Below are 19,981 nucleotides of genomic sequence, written 5' to 3'. Positions count from 1 at the left end.
CACTCTAAGGTTTCCTCATACCCTTACCTCGAAGCGATTGGCTCACTAATGTATGCCGCTCTGGGAACTCGACCAGATATCTGTGCTGCTGTTCGGGCACTCTCTCCTTTCGTGGCGACATTCGGACGTGAACATATCAAGGGGATCAAACATATATTCAGGTATCTTGCGGGCACTATGAACCGGGGGATAGTATACACAGCAGGGGGAGGGGAACTCGTGGGGTACACGGATGCAGACTGGGTGAATGATGCAATGAACCGGAAGTCGATCTCAGGAAATGTCTTCTTGTTGTCTGGGGGAGCAATCTCCTGGATGTCGAAGCAGCAGACTAACATAGCATAGCTGACTCATCAACATATGCAGAGTACATCGCAGCAGCAGAAGCAGCAAAGGAACTGGTGTGGCTGCGACGACTTCTCGAGGAACTACATGAAGGCATCACCAGGCCAACAATCTTACACATTGACAATCGCGCTGCAGATCTACTTGCTCGAAATCCCGTCAACCATGCTGCCACAAAGCATGTCGATGTACGATACCATTTCATCAGGGAATGTATCGCGGATGGGACAGTCAGCCTCAAGCTTGTAGGGACCAACGATATGACGGCCGATGTTCTCACCAAGTCCCTTGCGAAGGTGAAGCACGAACGCTTCTGCCTGATGATGGGGATGGAGTACGCGGCCTAGAGAAGGTGTGGACGTCAGGCTGTGGGGGAGTGTTGATGTGGCAGCCCGACGCCACATGAGGACAAAGGGGAGGCGGAGCTGCAGGCAAAGCGTTGCTGTGTGGCAAACCCTTAGTCGCACAAAGCGCCGGAGGCACTAGTTTCACCTTTGTTATCCGCTTTGTTGTATAGTTAGATAGACATAAAAGAGCGAGGATTACCTGAGTGCAATGCTCAACCCTGTTTGACATCGCGCTCTAGGTAAGTCCTCAACCTTATAGATTGTACATAGTTTACATCTTGCCTAACATAAAACCCCGTTTGACATCGCGCTCTAGACACCGCGCTCTAGTCTTCCTCCCACTGATTTACACTGGTAAACCCAGATCACCACGCTTTATTGCGAATGGGATAAGACCTTGATTAGCCGCCCAGCTACCACAAATTTGATTCAGCTTGCGATCAAGCCATTCATATGGCTCCTCATCCTCCTGTCTGAGATTGAGAAGAATTGCCTCAGGATCGCCGCATAGTACTGCCACAGTATCTTCAACCTTGGCCACTGGAACAGATTTTGGAAGCTGTGCAGCAACAAGGGTAAGTTTCGAGAGAAGTGTCATTGGGGCTTCGTGTCAGGGCACACCTGCCTGACCCGGCTCCACCCGGCCCAACCTGACCCAGTACCCCGCCGGTCCACCCTTCCTTACCTCCTCCCCCTTTCCCTTCTTCCCCCTCATCCTCCCCTCCTCAGTCTCTCCTTATCTTACTTCTCCTTTATTCTCTCTTTATTCTACATGGACGACTTTCTCTGTATCAATGTACAACTGACCCATCTGCAGCGTGCCCACCATGTACCCAGCCCGGGCACCTCAGGCGACTTCCCGCTGTGCCCAGCACACGCGCCTGCACCGGATACCCTCGGGATCTCCCACGGAGACACCCGGGTGGTTACGGCTGTGTGCGAGGGTGACGTGGCATCTGTCATGTGATCCAAGCCGCATGTATATAAACGAACCTGAAGTGGGAACCGAAGAAGTAGCCTTCTTCTCAACTTTCCACTTCAGGTAAGTAGTACAATATTTCTCCTTTAATAATAATAACAACTTTCCACTTCAGTCTAAGTGGCCAGGGACCACTGTCCCACATCGGGCCTGTCAGTACGCATGCCCGATCCGCCCCCCGCCAGGCTCTCGGTCCCGGACGCTATACCCGGACCCCCTCAACCCCAGACGAGTCCCTGACAGCAGAAGAAGGCTTCAACTTCATCTCCCCCGCCTCCCCTACCTCTCCTGCCATGGTGACGGAAGAACAGTACGATGACCTCCTAGCCCGGTTCCAGGAACTGCAGGCTATTGTGGAAAACCAAGTCCTTAACCATCCCCCACCTGCTCCTGCGCCTGCACCCGCGCCTATCCCCGCACCCGCTCCCACACCCGCCCCCAGACCCAAGCCACCTAAGGTCGCCCTCCCCACGCCCTTCTCGGGAGCCAGTGAGGACCTGGACCGTTTCCAAGCCGAATGTGGAATCTACTTCCATGTCCGCGCGTCCGAGTTCCCCACCGCCCTCTCCCAGATTCTCTTCGTGTTGTCCTACATGAAGGGAGGGCCGGCAGGAGCATGGGCAACGCAACGCACGATCTCGCTGTTGACGGCAGGGTCCCCGGCACTCACCATGGACGAGTTCAACACGGAACTCGACGACATGTTCCAGGACCCAAATCGGGAAGCCACCGCCCGACAGAAGCTGGCGGCCATCCGACAGGGGAGCGACTCCGTGGACAAGGTCATCCAGGAGTTCGAGATATTAGGGCCTGCCTCAAGACTGGGTGACGTAGGGCTGGTCGACCGCTTCGAGCAAGCGATCAACGCCCGGCTCCGCGAGAGCATTTACCGCCTCCGCCCTATGCCCACCACCTGGGCTGAATGGAAATGCGAGGCCACCCTCCTCGACAACCAGTGGCGACGTTTCCAGGCCACCCAGCCACGAGCACCCCCACCTAGACCCCCACTCCCACCAACCAGACCCCCTCTAGCCACCACCCCCCCCTACGCGCGGCCCACACCCACCACCTTGCGACCTATGCCCGCACCCGCACCCCCAACCCCCGCAACCCGTCCCACACCAGGAACAGGTCCACAGCCAATGGACCTCGACCAATCGAGGACTGACCAAAGACGGAAGGGGTTGTGCTACAATTGCAACGCCCCAGGCCATGTCGCACGAGAGTGCCCGCACCCTAAGGTCCACCGAGTCCGATGCCTGCATCCGGAGGACCTACGAGCGTTGATGGAAGGGCTGAAGAGGCAATTGGGTGAGGGACCAGAGGCAGAAGAGGGAGAGACGGGGCCAGACCCCCAGGAGGAGGATTTTCAGGAAGGCGACTGGTGAGGGATGCACCCCGGCCGCCTGTAGAAGATAACCCGTGTAAATACCGCAACGTGCGCGAGTCAACGCCACTGCAGAAATTCCATCGAGTTATCGCAAAGAAAAAGAGGAAAAGCGCATCCTCTACCCACAGAAGTGAGAGACGCCCAGAGCTAACACCCGAAGTAATAGTATCTCCACCCGCCATTTACGTCCTTTCCAAACAATCCCCCAGGTCACTCAACCTCACAGTGACGTTGACCGCCCTGACCTCTCTCGCCCCCGTATCAGTGTCAGCCCTCCTGGATTCAGGGGCCACCGGGAACTTCGTGAGCCCTGAGTTCGTCCGGAAGCACAGGCTCGAGACCACCCCGCTCCCACAGCCCATACCCGTCCGCAATGTCGATGGCACCCCGAACGAGAATGGGGCCATAACAGAAGAACTGGAAGCCCTCCTGACGTTCGGATGACATACAGAACGGGCCCGCTTTGCAGTTGCAAACCTGGGACGCCAATCCCTCATCATAGGGCACTCGTGGTTGCTGCATCACAACCCAGAGGTGGACTGGGCACGACAGAAGGTCGTCATGTCCCGCTGCCCATCCTCCTGCAGGGGGTCGCGAGTGGGAGACGACCAAGACCTCACGGTAGAGCCCGGGGACGGGATCTATGCTGCGATCCTCCCCCCAGGGTGGGGACATGACCTGAGAGCAACCACAACGCCATCCCAGCGGATGGCCCAGGAGGCCCACGACCCGGGGGCAGAGCCCGTGCCCTTCGAGATGTTGGTACCAGAGCACTACCAGGACTTCCGGGACGTGTTCTCTAAGGAAGCCTTTGACCAGCTACCCCCCCGGAAGCCCTGGGACCACGCCATAGACCTGGTGCCAGACGCGAAGCTACCCAGAGGAAAGACCTTCCCTCTCTCGCGACCCGAGCAGAAAGAACTGGACGAGTTCTTACGGGAAAACCTGCAGAACGGGCGTATACGCCCGTCCAAATCCCCGATGGGGGCGCCAGTCTTCTTTGTCAAGAAGAAGGACGGGTCGTTGCGCTTAGTCCAAGACTATCGGAAACTGAACGAAATCACGGTCAAGAACTCGTACCCGCTCCCCCTCATCTCAGACGTTCTCGCCCGCCTTCGCAATGCCAAGTACTTTTTGGCCCTGGACCTACGTTGGGGGTTCAACAACGTCCGGATCAAAGATGGGGACGAGTGGAAGGCAGCGTTCGCGACCAACCGGGGGTTATTTGAACCCATGGTGATGTTTTTCGGCCTGTGCAACTCCCCCATGACCTTCCAGACCATGATGAACGACATCCTTCGGGATTTCATTGACCGGGAAGTCGTCATTTGCTACATGGACGACATCCTCATCTTCACCGCGACCCTAGAGGACCACCAGAGGGTAGTACGGGAGGTCCTGGAGATGCTGCGAAGGAGGAAGCTCTTCCTGAAGCCCGAAAAATGTAAATTTGAGCGGACACGGATTGAGTACTTGGGCCTCGTCATCTCGGAGGGCAACGTGGCGATGGATCCTGTGAAAGTCCGTGGAGTTCTTGACTGGCCGGTCCCAACCAAAGTGAAGGAGGTGCAGTCCTTCCTAGGGTTTGTGAACTTCTATCGCCGGTTCATCAAGGACTTCTCAGAGAAAGCACGCCCCCTCCACAAGCTGACCCGGAAAACCCAAGCCTGGAATTGGGGCCCGGATGAGGACGGTGCCTTCCTAGCCCTTAAAGAAGCCGTCACTACTGCACCCGTCCTCTCCTTCCCTTCAGACTCCGGCCGCTTCAAGCTCGAATGCGACGCTTCGAACTTCGCAACCGGTGCAGTCCTCTCCCAGCTCCAGTCAGATGGGGAGTTCCACCCGGTAGCGTTCATGTCCAAAAGCTTCACGGATGTAGAACGCAACTACGAAGTGTACAACAAGGAAATGCTGGCGATCGTCCGAGCCCTTGAAGAGTGGCGGCACTTCCTAGAAGGCGTTGAAGAGAGGGTTGAGATCTACACCGATCACCGCAACCTGAGCTATTTCCGGACGGCCCAAAGGCTGAATCGACGCCAAGCCAGATGGACCCTCTTCCTCTCCCGCTTCCACTTCACCCTTGTCCACCGTCCTGGGAAGCTCATGGGGAAGCCGGACGCACTCTCCCGTCGTGCTGACCACCCGAAGGGGAGAGACGACAACGAGGGGCTAACTCTTCTCCAACCCGCCTGGTTTGAAGCCCGCGCGACAGAGGCAGTTTCGGTAGAAGGTGAAGAGGCGGGTATTCTGGGAAGGATACGTGAGGCAAGGGACCATGACGAGAAGGTAGTGAAGGCCATGCGAGAACTGGGTGAAGGGATGTTAAGGTCGGACGAATGGGAGAAGCAGGGTGACCTGATCCTGTACCGGGGAAGGGTGTATGTCCCAAAAGATCCCCAGCTCCGCCATGATCTGGTACGGCTACACCACGACTCACGGCGACGGGGCACCCAGGGTGATGGAAAACCCTGGAACTTGTCTCCCGTGACTACTGGTGGCCCCGGATGGCTGAGTATGTCGGACGATATGTACGCGGATGCGACACCTGCAATCGCGTCAAACCCTTCCCCTCACGAAAGGTTGGGAAACTTACCCCGAATAAGATCCCCACCCATCGTTGGCAGGTCATCTCAGTGGACATGATAGGGGAGCTCCCAGAGTCCAGAGGATATAATGCCATCCTGGTCGTAGTAGACCGGCTGTCCAAACGCATCCACGCGGTCCCCACCGTGATGACTGTGGACTCGGAGGGTATCGCACGACTCTTCTTGGAGCATGTCTGGAGACACCATGGGCTCCCGGAAGAGATCCTCAGCGATAGAGGGAGCACCTTTGTCTCCCGCTTCTCGAAGGAGCTCGCAGACCTCCTAGGTGTCAAGCTGACCCCCTCAATGCCCTACCACCCCCAGACGGATGGACAGACGGAGCGGGTCAACCAAGAGATCGAGGCCTACCTCTGGGTGTTCATCAACCACCGCCAAGACGACTGGGCGGACTGGCTCCCGCTAGCAGAATTCTCCTACAACAACCGCGTTCACTCCTCCACTCACCGAACCCCCTTTGAACTCGACACCGGCCAACACCCCAGGATGGGGACAGAACCCACGCGCACATCCGAGGTGGAAGCCGCCGATGCATTCTCGTCAAGGATGATGAAAATGCAAGAGGAGGCAAAGGCAGCCCTAGAGCATGCAGCGGACGAGATGGCACGATATTACGACCGGGACCGTGACCCGGCCCCTAAGTATCGAGAGGGTGACCAAGTCTGGCTCAATGCCTACAACTACACGACCGACCATCCGACTAAGAAACTGGACCACAAGTGGCTTGGCCCCTTTAAGATCACTCAAGTCATCTCCCCGGCCGCCGTTAAGCTCCAGCTCACCGCCCGACAGAAGGGAATCCACCCAGTTGTGTCCGTGACGAACGTCAGGCCACACCTCCCGGACGGTATCGCAGAAAGACCCGCTGACCCACGCCCAGGCCCGGAACTGGTAGAAGGAGAGGAAGAGTATGAGGTCGAGAAGATACTGAACTCTAAGTGGCTACGCCGGAAACTCTGGTATCTGGTAAAGTTCACTGGCTGGCCGAACTCTGAAAACCAATGGCTCCAGCGGGACCACCTAACCCATGCCCCCGACCGAATCGAAGAATTTCACAGGACGCACCCCCAAGCCCCAGGGAGAGAAAGGGAGAACCACCTGGCCGCTTCGAGGCGAAGCAGCTTAAGGGGGGGGTGATGTCAGGGCACACCCACCTGACCCGGCTCCACCCGGCCCAACCTGACCCGGTACCCCGCCGGTCCACCCTTCCTTACCTCCTCCCCCTTTCCCTTCTTCCCCCTCATCCTCCCCTCCTCAGTCTCTCCTTATCTTACTTCTCCTTTATTCTCTCTTTATTCTACATGGACGACTTTCTCTGTATCAATGTACAACTGACCCATCTGCAGCGCGCCCACCATGTACCTGGCCCGGGCACCTCAGGCGACTTCCCACTGTGCCCAGCACGCGCGCCTGCACCGGATACCCTCGGGATCTCCCACGGAGACACCCGGGTGGTTACGGCTGTGTGCGAGGGTGACGTGGCATCCGTCATGTGATCCAAGCCGCATGTATATAAACGAACCTGAAGTGGGAACCGAAGAAGTAGCCTTCTTCTCAACTTTCCACTTCAGGTAAGTAGTACAATATTTCTCCTTTAATAATAATAACAACTTTCCACTTCAGTCTAAGTGGCCAGGGACCACTGTCCCACATCGGGCCTGTCAGTACGCATGCCCGATCCGCCCCCCGCCAGGCTCTCGGTCCCGGACGCTATACCCGGACCCCCTCAACCCCGGACGAGTCCCTGACACTTCGGCAACTGATGTTGTGGGGCTGCTGGAATTGGCTTGGTGATTAGGGAGAGAGGTGGGAATCAAGGGGGGAGAATGTGCTGGGGAACTGGGAGATAGTGGCAAGGGGGGGGCCACTGTTGGCCGAACAGATTGGGGCTTCTTGAAAAAGGACTTCATCAATGATACTTGTGTATCTATTTTAGTCTGGTTTTTCTGTAATTCCTGGGCTTTGCAGCAAGCTTTCTTTCCTCTATGATTCAGCATATTCACAAGGCCACCAGAGCCTAGTAGGACTTCCTTCCCACAATCCGGACACACATCGCTGAAGCCTAGTCCTTGGGACTAGGCACACATCCGAAGTTAATGACTATATCATTACTGAACATGCAAGAGATACCTTCATTAAGTTGGTTTCCCTGGTTTAGATAGCTAGCAAAGCGAAGAAGAGCACGAAACAACAGTTCACATATTCCATATTTGGTCATCGGCATTCCCCGGCACTATGGCTACTGCCGATTGAATTAGGCATGGGAGGGAGGGTGTCTCACGTGGTGCCAAAACTTAAAAAGGGACGTGGTGTTTATGATTCATGTGATTGACACCCCTTGGTGCCTGCGGTGATTGTCGATCACACACTTTCACCGACTGGTTGGACACTTGCTGGATGGCTCACATCCGAAACCGTGGGTAGAGCCACCTCCGCGCATGCACTATGTTTTGCACACCATCTTAGATACTCAAAACATCTTAAAACTAATGGAAGCGAGGAGTCCTCTTTCAGGACGCAGTTGGGATCTGAACAAAGGGGAGCAATGCATTCCGTGACCATTGTCTTCCTAACGAGCACTCCGACATCAAATAAACCCTTTCTCCACCTCAATCTCTTCCCTCGTATACCTTAGGATATATTACTGCGACGAACTTAAACGCATTAAAATCCCATCACATAGGGGATTTTCTCCAAGCAGCCTTCGAAGGGACCAGGTTCCTTGAATGATTGACCCCGTTCTACCACCAAATGAGAGAAACCCATTCCGCACGTTAGCGCCCCTTCTCAACACCAGTTCTAAACAAAGAACGATCCACGAAGCAAGTTGTCATCAGCAGCAGGACTCATCTGGTCGATAATACTTCAGGTGCCTAGAATTGAAGGCTAGTCGTGGTAGGCAGCTAATTCTCCATGCGAGCGCATGCCGTCCTAGAGGACGTAATCTGCTCCACCAACCGAAGTTTCGATACCGGAGATATCGCAAACCGCGATCGAGGAAGATGAATAACGAGGGTTCGTATTCTGCGAGTTATGGAGGGTCCAAGCAGATTCCGATGCCGTCGTTAAAATCCCTGAACACGTTGAGCCCCGAACTCCAGTTTTTAACTTTGAGTTCGAACCACCTTCAGTAATGATTTATGGCTTCACGCGTGGGGCCACGGCGTCGTTCTTCAGATTTATCCGTGTTTCCAAATATGGGTCGATCGTCTGATCAAGAAACGTTAATTGCGACTGTTTATTCTATGGACGGGGAACGCCCACATGGTAGGTCTTTAAATGTACGCCTTTCCGGTCTCCTCGTTGACAAGCTACCATGCTCGGCCCCTTTAGGCGTACAGTGAGACGCCGCCCGCGTTGGAACCAGGTCAGAAGAAACACCGCGGGAAATCATTGCGGGATGCACACCGGTAGAACGCATGCAGCAGTTTGGAAGTGTAAATTACTGCTCTTTGCAATTGTTTTTCGAACGAGCTCAGCCGGCGCCAATTGTTTTGAAAGCGCGGAAATGAATTGAACTACCTAATTGAATTCCGGAGTCGGGTGTTTCCACGTCGGCGCCCATCAGCTGAACAGTCGTGCAGCCTACTTGTCATATCTGCCCTTATCTTGAGGACTTTTGATACAACGGACAGTCGATCAATTCAACGCCATGTCTGTTCATGAATCACCGTGGCCGTTGTCCTCTAGAGCGAGTCAGATTTCCACCGACTCGACTTACTTTCAAGACCACATTTCGGATCATGAAGTGCTTACACCGAGTACAACAGCGACCTTTGGCACGACTTCCATACGTATAAATCCAGGGTCGGAACTACCCCATCATCCACCCTCTTCATCAGGGTCTCCCCCACCTAAGCCACGCTCTAGGAAAAACACCAGCACGAGCGCGTCAACTAAAGCCCCAACCGCAGCCCCCCCTCTTCTTTCATCGTCCAAAGTGATAAAGTTTACACCTCTTTCTGCTTCCCGGCCTGAAGAAATATGGAGGGAGATTTTGAAGACCGCATATGGGCGAGATAAAGCATTTGTGAGATTTTCTCACCTGCGACAGTGAAATTGACTTGTTCCTTATGTGATCCTCATGTTACAGAAAATCATACAATATACTATGCGGCTCATTCTGATGGTTCATACGCGCACTGCCTTCCTGTTCCGACAGCCGCGCGGAGGAGAATTAGCACGCAGACTAAACATTTCGATTGGTCACCTTTCGATCACAAGGTGCACTGTCAACAGCACTTCTCTTCTCCGCCCTCCCACTAATAAAGCAACTTCAGGAAATGCCTTATCATGTTCAACTGGCTGACGCCTCTGACTCATATTGTATCGCCACCCGAGTCCAATATCCCATTCGCCTCGGCCGCAACTATCACGTCCCCGACTCTTATGCACCGTTTCCTCCATGCTCCGCCACCCGTTTTGCTCGATTTGTTCAACGCAATTTCCGACGATGTTTCGACACTCTCCAAACTGGGGCTTCTTGGCGCGAGAATAGGCCACCGAGCTGGGAGGTTAGCCGATTGGTTCTGGTTCGCAAGCACCCTTGCTGGACTTGTCGAGGTCGGGGCAGAAAGGGCGATGGTTAAGGGGATGTTGCATGAATGTCGGTAACATGAGTTTCTTTTGATCAATGAATAGGCAACTGATCGTCCTCCCCATCAAGTGCAAGAGCGGATATACGACGCTGGATTAGAGATGGGAACAGACACTGCCGAAATTGAAGAGGATGAAGCGGAACTCAAGAAGCTCAAAGCACAGTATGGGTGGTTGCAAGTCACCAGGATGAAGCTCCTGATGGATCTTATTTTTGTTTGTGCGTTATTCATCTATTAAGCCCATCCCTGCTTGCTCATCCCAAAACTAGCCTACGATGTATTTAAATTGCAGAAAGCAAAAGATTCTGTCAAGACCTACGCAGGACTGGCATCTGCTCTTCTTAGGTTTGTGTGCTCTCGAGAGCCCCACGTTCGTGAACCTGATTCTCACATCATCACCAACAGCACGTGGAAGATGTATGACCGACATCGCAGCGAACTCGACAAAGCAAACGCATAAACAAGTCGAACGTCAGTACCTGACTATTCTCTGGTTATAATATTTGGTGATTTCTTTGCTATTATACGATTCTTCGAGGCCGTTGTGTTCTTGCATCCCTTTACTCTCGCTTATTACAGAGACACATTCATTCATGTAGATAGGAAATGCAAGCGGGGGACGTTGGACAGGGAGCATGGCACCTCAACCATAGATGTTTCCCTGAAGCAGTCATGTATGAGGCCCCAGTCAAGACGGTTGTCCGTATTGATGAATGCACTCCAACATACGAAAATCATTTCGTGTCCCCATCATAGCCTTTACGATGTGCTAAACCAAGTTCAACGTCAGTTTGCACTGAAACTCCACCATCGCTTCACGTTGATTGGGGAAGATGGCGTCGCCTGGGAGGCCGGGGAGGCTTGTGACTGTAGAATCTCGATGTGTTGCTTAAGAGAAGCAATTTCTGCCTTGGCCTCCCGCACGTATTTCTCATGACCCAGATAGTTGCGAGTTAAATGCAAGGACTAACATGTAACAACAATAAGTGAAACGAGTAACTTCCACAGCCAACACCCATAGACCTTACCATATACACAGCAGACCCAAGAATGAATATAGGTATCATAGCAGGGACGAGCTCTCGGTAGAACGTTGCATGCTTGGATGGTTTTTTGGTCGCAGGGTCCAAACTATGATTCATAGAGGCGTGGGATGTGGATATAGATCGATGAGATGAGGGGTCTACATGGCTTGGGTGTGGAGAGCGAGGCGAGGACGCCCTGAAAGCCCCAACGACTATCCTTCTCATGTCGCGGTGGCTGTTCAGCCTAACGACGTCACGCGCGCAACACCGTGGCGCCTATTCATCCCCGAAGAAGCTGGGAAGTAATTCTGACAATTGTGTTTCACCCACCCACATTTTCCCTCCCTGAAAGAAGGCGGCACCAGGTATTGCGGTCACATCGGCGATATCTTCACTCTCTGAGAAAATTCATTCGTCATAATCAGCAGGCCATCAGTGACCTTGCATCACGCTAAAAGGATGGATGGATTCGGTCTCTACACTTCACTATCACTTTTTTTTGGGAATATTCCGCCTAGTTTCTGGGAAACTCTGGCTAGTTTTGATATTTACGTTTACTTTACTTGGAGAACTGTTTCGGTTGGCCGCGAATAACCGTGTTCCCCGACCCCTGCGTACTAGTACCCCAGCCTGGAAACTTAGAGCTAGCTTTTCGGCACCCACCCAGCCTAGGTACCGCAAAGGACCGTCATCCCACCCTCTAGTACTGTGGAAAACATCGGTCCTTTGCCGTCATTCGCCATTTATAGTCTTCATACAAATGGAGATCTACTGGGAGCTCAAATAGTTACCCGTGGAAAACATTTCGGGGTCGACTGCGCGGCCAACGACGCAAGCAACTTTCTGTAGCTTGTTTGGATCTTAATAATGAAGTCTTGACGTTCAGAATTTACAGACTTCTCTGCCACCTGACCTTCACCTTTCCCTTCTCTACTAGTGTCTGGCCCATCTTGCGGCTGGCTGCTGAGCAGACCCTCCAAAGGAAACAATGTAGCTTTGAATTTGCTCGAGTATGGCAAACCCAGCGGGTGCATACGGCACTACCAGAGGATGGGCAAAACCCCTTTTTGCTCGCTCTACATTTAAATCCCTTATCTGCATCGTGGTCTTCCCAAAAATGTGCGCAAGACGCTTTAGATAATTCAAAAACCGACGTGAGTTGTTATTATTACGTTAGGACGAAAAGTCCCTCGTGCCCATTATTTTACTTTCGTCCTTCTTTATTCGCAAACCACATTGGGAGATTCTTCATACGCTTTCGGATGAACAAATGGCTGAACATTCAACTACTGACTGGAAAGTGTCTGGATCTTCTAGATGAAATCCAAGTCTTTGCTAGAACTTTTCGTCTGCTCATTCTGATCACTTCCTTTCTAGACATTCGCCGCCACGATTAGCTAGCGAGCAGCTGCATGAACGATGATAATTTTCCCGAGTCATGGTCGAGGATTGCATTGCTGATACTGCATACTTGCTGCGCTGAACAGTCTTGGTACTTAAAGGAGCCAACAGCGTCAATTGACCCATGTTAATCGATCTACATAGAAACTGCGATCGATTCCTAACCATGGCATCACAATATATGACATCCAATTCTCCACATTCTCCACCACTCTCCCACCAATTCTACGCATGTATGCACCAGTTACCTGCCATTTCCGCTGATTCTCGCCCAATTTGTGGACCGGTAACAATTCTCAGCACAATGAAGAGTTATTTTCAAACAAAACGATATCAATTCATAACCCCCCTTCATACTCATTAAAACAGCACAACTCGGAAAGCTCGTGACGAATAGAAGATATCGAGAGATAGGTGGAAAAAAACGGCAGAGCAGAGACATGAGAAACAACGTTTATCCTCCCATGCTATCTCGGCCGTTCTTCAGTGGTATAGTGTCCGGCTGGTTAAAGGTAGCTGGTATCTGGGTCGCCGGTGCTGGAGGGGGCACTGTCGGTATGGACTCAGTAGACTGCAATATCACTGGAGGATCCGAAGAAAGGGGCGGTGTTGGAGGTGAGGATGTAGCTGGCGGTGCTGACTGGACAAGAGAAGGTGGCATGGCAGACGTAGGTGGCACGGCAGACGTCGGCGGCGACGTCGGCGCTGGCGACGCAGACTCATTCAATGCCGCCACCATTGCCTTGGCATACATCTTAGGATGAATTGTCCTACAATGGGACATCCATTCGTTCGGATCGTCCCCGACTCTCTCAGGCTCTTGTCCTTGAATGACCCGTTTCCTGGGAACGCAAATTGAGACAAACAATGCGTCTTGCTATCGTGCAAACCAACGCACCGGCAAAATGTACATTCATACTCGATTTTGGGTAAACCAGACACTTGTTCGAACATGTGATTAAATAATCGCAAGAATACAGGCTTCGACGCCAGCTCTGAAGAAGAAAGTTCGTTGGGTTTAACTTCACGACCTATAGGCGAGGTAGCGGAAGGTGTTCTCGACATGACAGTCGCAACGCCCTCTTGCGCCACTCCTTCTGCAACGACTGGAGATGTCAGGGGCACTGACTGAACAGACGGCGTTGTACTAGGAGTGTTCCCTTGTCCAACTATTCGAGCAGGTTGGGGACTCGGAGCCGTCAGAGAAGAAGCCTGAACAGATTTAGGCGCAGAAGAGTGAGCAGGAGCAGGAACGATGGTTACTGTTGGTGGCTGCTGGTTGTTTTGTACAAACGCTGCGTTTAAGTGGGTGTTGTGATCTTGTGATCGTGGCAGATGGGATAGAGGTTGATGGGGGTGAAATTGAAAGGCTGAATGGCGGGTTTGGCCTTCGGATTGCTATAATATAATCAGCCTTGAACGAAAGGCTTTAAGGGGGGCAGATACCAACCGTTGTTTGGGGTGTGGTAGGACTCTATTGACAGCGACAGTCAGGTACGCTGGACGGAGGAAGGCAAGCTCGCACTTACGTGAGCATGAGGACTCATGAGGAGCTGTTTCTTCATCTCTGCAGCAATATTAACGTGGCGGTACAGGGACTAGGTCGGCGCCGCATGATCCGTCAGTATCAGCTCACTGACGTCACTCTCAACGTACCTCCTCAGCCTTACGAGCCCGATCTCCTCAGACGAATGAGTGATACCTACTGTGAGAACAGAACATTCAACTCACCGCTCGTCGCCGCAATCTGATTCCTGAGGTTGCGATTCTCGTTAAAGATGAGGTTGAACTGATTCTCCCAATGAGATGCTCTCTTCAACGCTTCACCCTCTTGATACGCAGTCTTTGCTTGGCGCTGAGTAATGTTCTCAAGCTGAATTTTCAGCTCAGCGCTCAGCGCTCTAACTTTGTCAAGTTCCCGCGTCGCGTGATCTTTGGACGCAGTCATTTGCGAGATTTGAGTTTGAAGTTCAGTGCAGCGTCCCCTTAGCGCAAAGACCTCTAAAATTATGGATAATTATTGGAAGGTTCGAGCGTAAACGGAACGACGAGACCTTTGGCGGAGTTTGATTCCTGCATTTGCATGAACAGACTTTCCAAGATGTCCTGCCTGGCGCGATGATATGCAACGAGAGTATAGAGGCCTCCATGTGTCTATGCCAAAAAGGAACTGTCTAAGACGTGCCAAAGAGCGACTTGTACACAAACAAAGCACATACCAGGTAAGAACTCTCGTCCAGCACGAGTGTCATATATCTGGCCACTGCATCTTTCGCGGGAAGATATTGGCACAGGCATGACTCAAGTTCGTTCTAGGCAGAAGCATGTTTGGGAGCACCATCGCGTTGGGGGTCTTGCACCTGTGCTTACAAATTTAATTCTGGCCTCATTCGGAAACCTTTCACGCCACGTCGAGCTGATGCTACCCGTAAGCGACGCCAATAATTTGTGGGCCTCTGTGAGGCTTGGTGCCTTTGCAAGTGCATCGAGAATGTCACTGCGGTGAGCGCAGAAGTCGATGACAATGGAAAACAATTTGGTCACTCGATCACGGGCGGTAGGCTTGAGCCACCACAAAGGTTGTGCTCTTGGATCTCCACCAGAAAAAGCCTGATTAGATGGTGCAGTGTGACGTCCATCGTTGGACATAGAGCCGAGGCTAAAGTGCAGTTTGCGGGTTGAGGCTGCAATTCAAACCCTCGGGGTGATGCCGAATGTGTGTGACTCAATTGAATTGCAAGTCGAAGGGCGGAACAGCTGCCTACATTTGTCAATCAGAAGGAGCAACGACCTATATTGACGACAGCTATAAGCAAAGGATGATCCACTACAAGCTTAAGTAAATATCATTTGTAACATTTGTAGCTTCACATACAGTAATCAACGTCGCTGAATGCAGAGCATCGCGTGGGAGCGGAGATGCTTGCTAGCCCAGCCAAATGAAAAGGAGCCAGGTGGCCAACCATGTACATAACCCTTTCATAAGAATATGCTAAGCTTGGATGGGAGGCTTACTAAGCTAAGAAGACAAGACAAACTACTTTCATACAACTGCAGCCCCTCAAGCAGTAGTCACCCGACAAGCCTAGTAACGCCTTCTACGGAGGCCCGTTCAACTCGGAGATCCGGGTGGGCCAACTTGATTACCCACCTTCCAGCCGAAACGGCATATAGCATTCTAGACGGGAAAAGGGGGTGGTCCGATAGCATCGACAGACAAGAACATCACCTCCCACTACCAATTGCGAACCATCCGAAAGTTGTAGAGCGAAAGGGGACTGGCGTCCGTATTGGGTACAGATGTTATTATACTGTTATCAACGAGAACACAACGTATAGGAGACAGGCACTCGACATGACAAGCAGGGAATCAATAACCGCAGCGACAAAACCCCCGACGGTCATGGAAAAGCCTTTGCTGTCTCTTGAACTCGCCATTTCCTTCGATGGTCGATCACGATTACAAACCTCGTTACTACAACGGAAGGCCATAATAGGACAATCGCCAGTGTTACCACTGTGTGTATTAAAAATAGGCAGCCCCCAACCACTTTGCATGGAGGCAATACAATGCGCCCATCGTGGTAACAGTGTATATGTACGCCAGCACGGCAAAAAGGAGAGTTATGGCTTATGTCTTATGTCAGAAGGGCTAAAAGCCGCAAGCCCACTGCGAGATCGAGCGGGTCCAACGGCCTCACCGATGGATTAGAAACGAAAAAGTTGCGCAAGAGCGCGATAATGTTACCATTCAGTAATAAAATTACCCTGAGGGCCATTCATATACGTGAATGCAGCCTGCTAGCAGGCTGCAAGATGTTGCAGCGGCAAGATGATAAAACAAAGCCGAGCCAAATGCCTAAGACGGCTCTAACGAGCATCAATCACGGAAGAATTGGCCTCACCAATAATGGAGCAATGCGCAAGATCTTAGACTTCTCAAAACGGGTTCCGCCATGTCCGCCGTGTCCGTCAGGGGTCGGGTTTCCACAATCCGATGGTGCTGCCATCAGAGCCATCAGTTTCGCGCAGCAGTGTATCCAATTTCACGCTATAAAATCCAGATACTAGGCAGCCTCTTTCAGAAAGGTCCCTTCAAGAGGATCATAGAACCGAAAAAAGTTGTGTCCAGCTTGCGCAAAGAGGCAGGTGTTGAACACGTGGGGGAACCAAGTGCAATATTGACTCTCTGGCATGACGCTGATAATTAGAAAGAAAAAGAGTGCATCGATCGAGGGCATGTGCGCTTGCTTCCCCCTCATCAATCGTCGCGAGAATATACGAGATGTTGTATGTGCTAACGGGCGTAGATGGCCCTTAAGCAGCACTAATGAATTGGGTGGAATCTCCCGAAGCGAACAACAACAACCACGCACATCACATCGCGGAACTGGTTAAAGATGCAATCGATCATAGCTCCTAGCTATAGGCAAGTCTGTCCTATTTTACGATCACCAACTGGCCATTTGGTTTTTTTTTCCCACTCTTGGCGCCCTCGCTTCCATACAGGTTCCTCTCAAGACATGTGTGGACTACTTAATTGCTATACCCCATTGTAGCTAGGTGCTGTTTTCTCTCAGGCAACCAAGGACCCTGCGTCAACTCCGAGGACTTGCAATCATTAAAGGATCCTCTATTGTATTGCAGTCAGATCACCCACCCAATATATCGCCTATGTACTCATATCCCTGCTGATGGAACCAGGGTTTTTTACTGGGTCATTCCTTCCAGCATCTCTTCTTGGAAACTACTTCCAAACTATGTAAAATTCCAACCCCCAAGGACAATGTTTGCCACGGAATATGAGTCTCCGCTTTTCGCTGGGTGTGGCAAGTAATACGCGCGTGTGTGTACTTGTTATAGTGTTGCATGGGAAGTATGTTACCCGCAAGCCGGGACTGCAGAACACTTCTGCCAGCTTTGCTCTCCCTAAATCTGCCAACCTTTGAACGCATCCTCAGATCGATGCGCCCTTCCCTGGGAGAATCCAGTCCCTACGCAACGGATTGAGATAGCTACCATACACGTGGACCTTCACCGCCAACGCAGTACAATATTGCTGTTCTATTATTCGCAAGCTTTCTCCCCCAATCTTTACCCAGGCCCTCTCCCTGCTGCCTCTTTCTCATGCTCTTGGAATGATACCATTGCTCACACCTTGCCCGCATTTTAGCATGGTTAACCATAACGTGCTAGAAAGAAATGTCGGCTCTTCGGCCCTGAAGCTCCACATAAGCCCAAAAAACACTCTTGAGCGTCCATCTCACGCGACGTGTCTCATTTGTGACGCACACGACCACTTCCAATGATCGTGTGTAGAAAGCCACTGTCATTTAACGATCTCACAGTGCGAAGCGAGTGACCACAGTCTTTGTTCACTCGCTTTCCTCTTTTTTACCTACGGTCGGTTCCGCATCCTAGGTTCTCATCGATTCGTTCATGCGAATCTTGCGATACATGGCAAGCAGTAACTACGACTTTTCGGTTGCTGGGAGTCTTCTCATTCGGGCCGACTGATTGTTTGATATGATTACTCCATGGTACAATGCGTGGAGATACCTCAGGCAGGTGGTTGCTTTCTTCGTTCCTCGCCACCCAACGCATCCTACGCCCCCGCTAGTATAAGTCCCGTTGCAGAGCTAAATTATGTCCAATGCACTGCTGGCAGTCTTACCTGTCTCCATCATTTGTTCGGAGTGGCGAATTGGATGTAGTGTATACGATCCCCCTGTATCTGACCCACGCACCCAATCAGGCGACTCCCTCACTCCTTCCCACACAACCACACATACCCACACATATGTCACACATGCGGCGTTGCCACCTAGTTACTCCCATAGTCGGCATGTGCGACCCCCTCATGCGGTTAACTCTCCTCGTTTGGAGATCGGCTCTTGCTCTTCTAGGCCCTATTTCATTTCTTACGTTTTGTGAATTGACCCTGGACCGCTTTGATACTACAACGGGAGCGTGACTGGGCCTGATGGTGCTTGCGCGTGTGAGAGAGAGCACGAGAGACCATTAATACTGTCCTGGAGGATGAAGGGAGTGAGAACTTGACTAAATGTGTATTTGTTAAACCCACGGTGCCAACACCAATTTGGTCACATTGTCGGGATAATACAAACAACCTGTGCTTCTTCGAAGACACAAATGCGAGACTTGGATCCAGATTTCTTGGAGCATCGCCGGCATCCCGACGATAGACATCCCCAAGCTCACGAACCCTAGCTTTCCGCCGCTTTCTCACAGTCACGACACCCCTCAGTGTCGCTAACGGCATGGAATAAGGAGTCCGATGTACCTCCGGACTTGTACTCACTCCTTTATCATTACCAAAACCCACAGTACTATGTTCCTGCACGGATGCATATCCGCCATTTGATTCCAGCATACAGCTTTCATAACCGTGCACTCATGCACTGCATGGCAATTATTGGCTAGTGGAACCCGAGTTTGGGCCACACGTTGAGGCCTTAGGGCCCATTCCTGATCCAGCCACGGTCGTCATCAACTTCCCACCATAAATATTCCAATATGACCACTTTAGTTCTAGTCAACTCTCAGGTCCAGTTTACAAAAGTAGATGTTATCCTGACCTTACTTGTTTATCCAGTTCGTCCGCCGTGTGATCCGTATCACACTACCACATAGGTCTTTGGCCCAGCCTCACGTGTAGCGCAACGCATACTGGCGACTCATAGAATAGCCACAATAAGACAGGGTTGTTTTATCGCTGCATTTCAATATCCGCTGTCGGCCGACAGTTTACTCGACGTACACATGCATAGAGCTCATTCATATCCACGTTCCAATAGGGCACGTTGACTACACTATTATCTTGCGCAGTGCCGAGATATCTCCCTTACATTCCGGGGGCGGGTGCAACTGCTTACCAACCAGCCGGATCAATAATCAACCCTTGAGATTGCTGTGGTACAATATCGTAAGTAGTACAATACCTACTATATAGCCTAGGTTGAGCAACACACATCTCCGATTGCAATGGTACGTCTATCGTAGAACCCGAGCAGGTTGAGGTGCTAAGTTATTCATGTGCGATCAATGTTTGTCCTTACAGCAGCAGCAGTTGTGAAGCTGATGTGTCCACGATACGGCCATCAGATTGTACCCGCTCCTCGTGAAGCATTCGAGGTAAGGATCAGGGCCCCACGACTGCACTTAACCGACAGTGACCGCTGCCATACGTGGCCATGGCTCATCCCATCCAGTCGCATCGACTGTGTAACTCGCCCGCCCGCTTCCGATGATGATAACCCTCAATCTCAACCA

The 19,981-nt window shown here is 51.9% G+C and overlaps 3 protein-coding genes across 3 annotated transcripts; 1 reads left to right on the top strand and 2 right to left on the bottom strand.

The window, feature by feature from the left end:
* Positions 1 to 9,204: 9,204 nt before the first annotated feature.
* EI90DRAFT_3282428 (uncharacterized protein) lies at positions 9,205 to 11,133 on the top strand. Its single transcript, XM_039066902.1, has 6 exons — positions 9,205 to 9,694; positions 9,758 to 9,888; positions 9,945 to 10,270; positions 10,331 to 10,480; positions 10,532 to 10,607; positions 10,668 to 11,133. Exons 1-6 carry the CDS (start codon positions 9,317 to 9,319, stop codon positions 10,720 to 10,722), a joined length of 1,116 nt encoding a protein of 371 aa, XP_038909681.1. The 5' UTR covers positions 9,205 to 9,316; the 3' UTR covers positions 10,723 to 11,133.
* EI90DRAFT_2978876 (uncharacterized protein) lies at positions 10,744 to 11,404 on the bottom strand (the record flags this gene model as incomplete). The annotated part of the gene is made up of 2 exons (XM_039055961.1): positions 10,744 to 11,228; positions 11,276 to 11,404. 2 exons carry the CDS (start codon positions 11,402 to 11,404, stop codon positions 11,049 to 11,051), a joined length of 309 nt encoding a protein of 102 aa, XP_038909680.1. The 3' UTR covers positions 10,744 to 11,048.
* Positions 11,405 to 13,097: 1,693 nt separating this feature from the next.
* Positions 13,098 to 14,463, bottom strand: EI90DRAFT_112769 (uncharacterized protein). The gene is made up of 4 exons (XM_039051533.1): positions 14,218 to 14,463; positions 14,139 to 14,162; positions 13,587 to 14,086; positions 13,098 to 13,530 (listed from the first exon to the last, which is right to left on the bottom strand). Exons 1-4 carry the CDS (start codon positions 14,251 to 14,253, stop codon positions 13,143 to 13,145), a joined length of 948 nt encoding a protein of 315 aa, XP_038909679.1. The 5' UTR covers positions 14,254 to 14,463; the 3' UTR covers positions 13,098 to 13,142.
* Between the last annotated feature and the right edge of the window lie 5,518 nt (positions 14,464 to 19,981).

Source organism: Cantharellus anzutake (genome assembly GCF_015039405.1).
Source record: "Cantharellus anzutake strain C23 chromosome Unknown EI90scaffold_100, whole genome shotgun sequence".
NCBI classification, from domain to species: Eukaryota; Fungi; Basidiomycota; class Agaricomycetes; order Cantharellales; family Hydnaceae; genus Cantharellus; species Cantharellus anzutake.
The sequence above is the reverse complement of the archived record's forward strand: the minus strand, read 5'-3'. Positions and strand labels throughout refer to the sequence as shown.

Excerpts from the sequence above, each read along its gene's own strand:
- EI90DRAFT_3282428 (XM_039066902.1), top strand. The coding sequence starts at position 9,317 with ATGTCTGTTCATGAATCACCGTGGCCGTTGTCCTCTAGAGCGAGTCAG. Across the intron at positions 9,889-9,944 it reads GGTCACCTTTCGATCACAAG|GAAATGCCTTATCATGTTCA; the intron begins GTGCACTGTCAA and ends AAGCAACTTCAG. Across the intron at positions 10,481-10,531 it reads GATGGATCTTATTTTTGTTT|CCTACGATGTATTTAAATTG; the intron begins GTGCGTTATTCA and ends TCCCAAAACTAG.
- EI90DRAFT_112769 (XM_039051533.1), bottom strand. The coding sequence starts at position 14,253 with ATGAAGAAACAGCTCCTCATGAGTCCTCATGCTCAC. Across the intron at positions 14,163-14,217 it reads TCATGAGTCCTCATGCTCAC|AGTCCTACCACACCCCAAAC; the intron begins GTAAGTGCGAGC and ends CGCTGTCAATAG. Across the intron at positions 14,087-14,138 it reads CTACCACACCCCAAACAACG|CAATCCGAAGGCCAAACCCG; the intron begins GTTGGTATCTGC and ends ATTATATTATAG.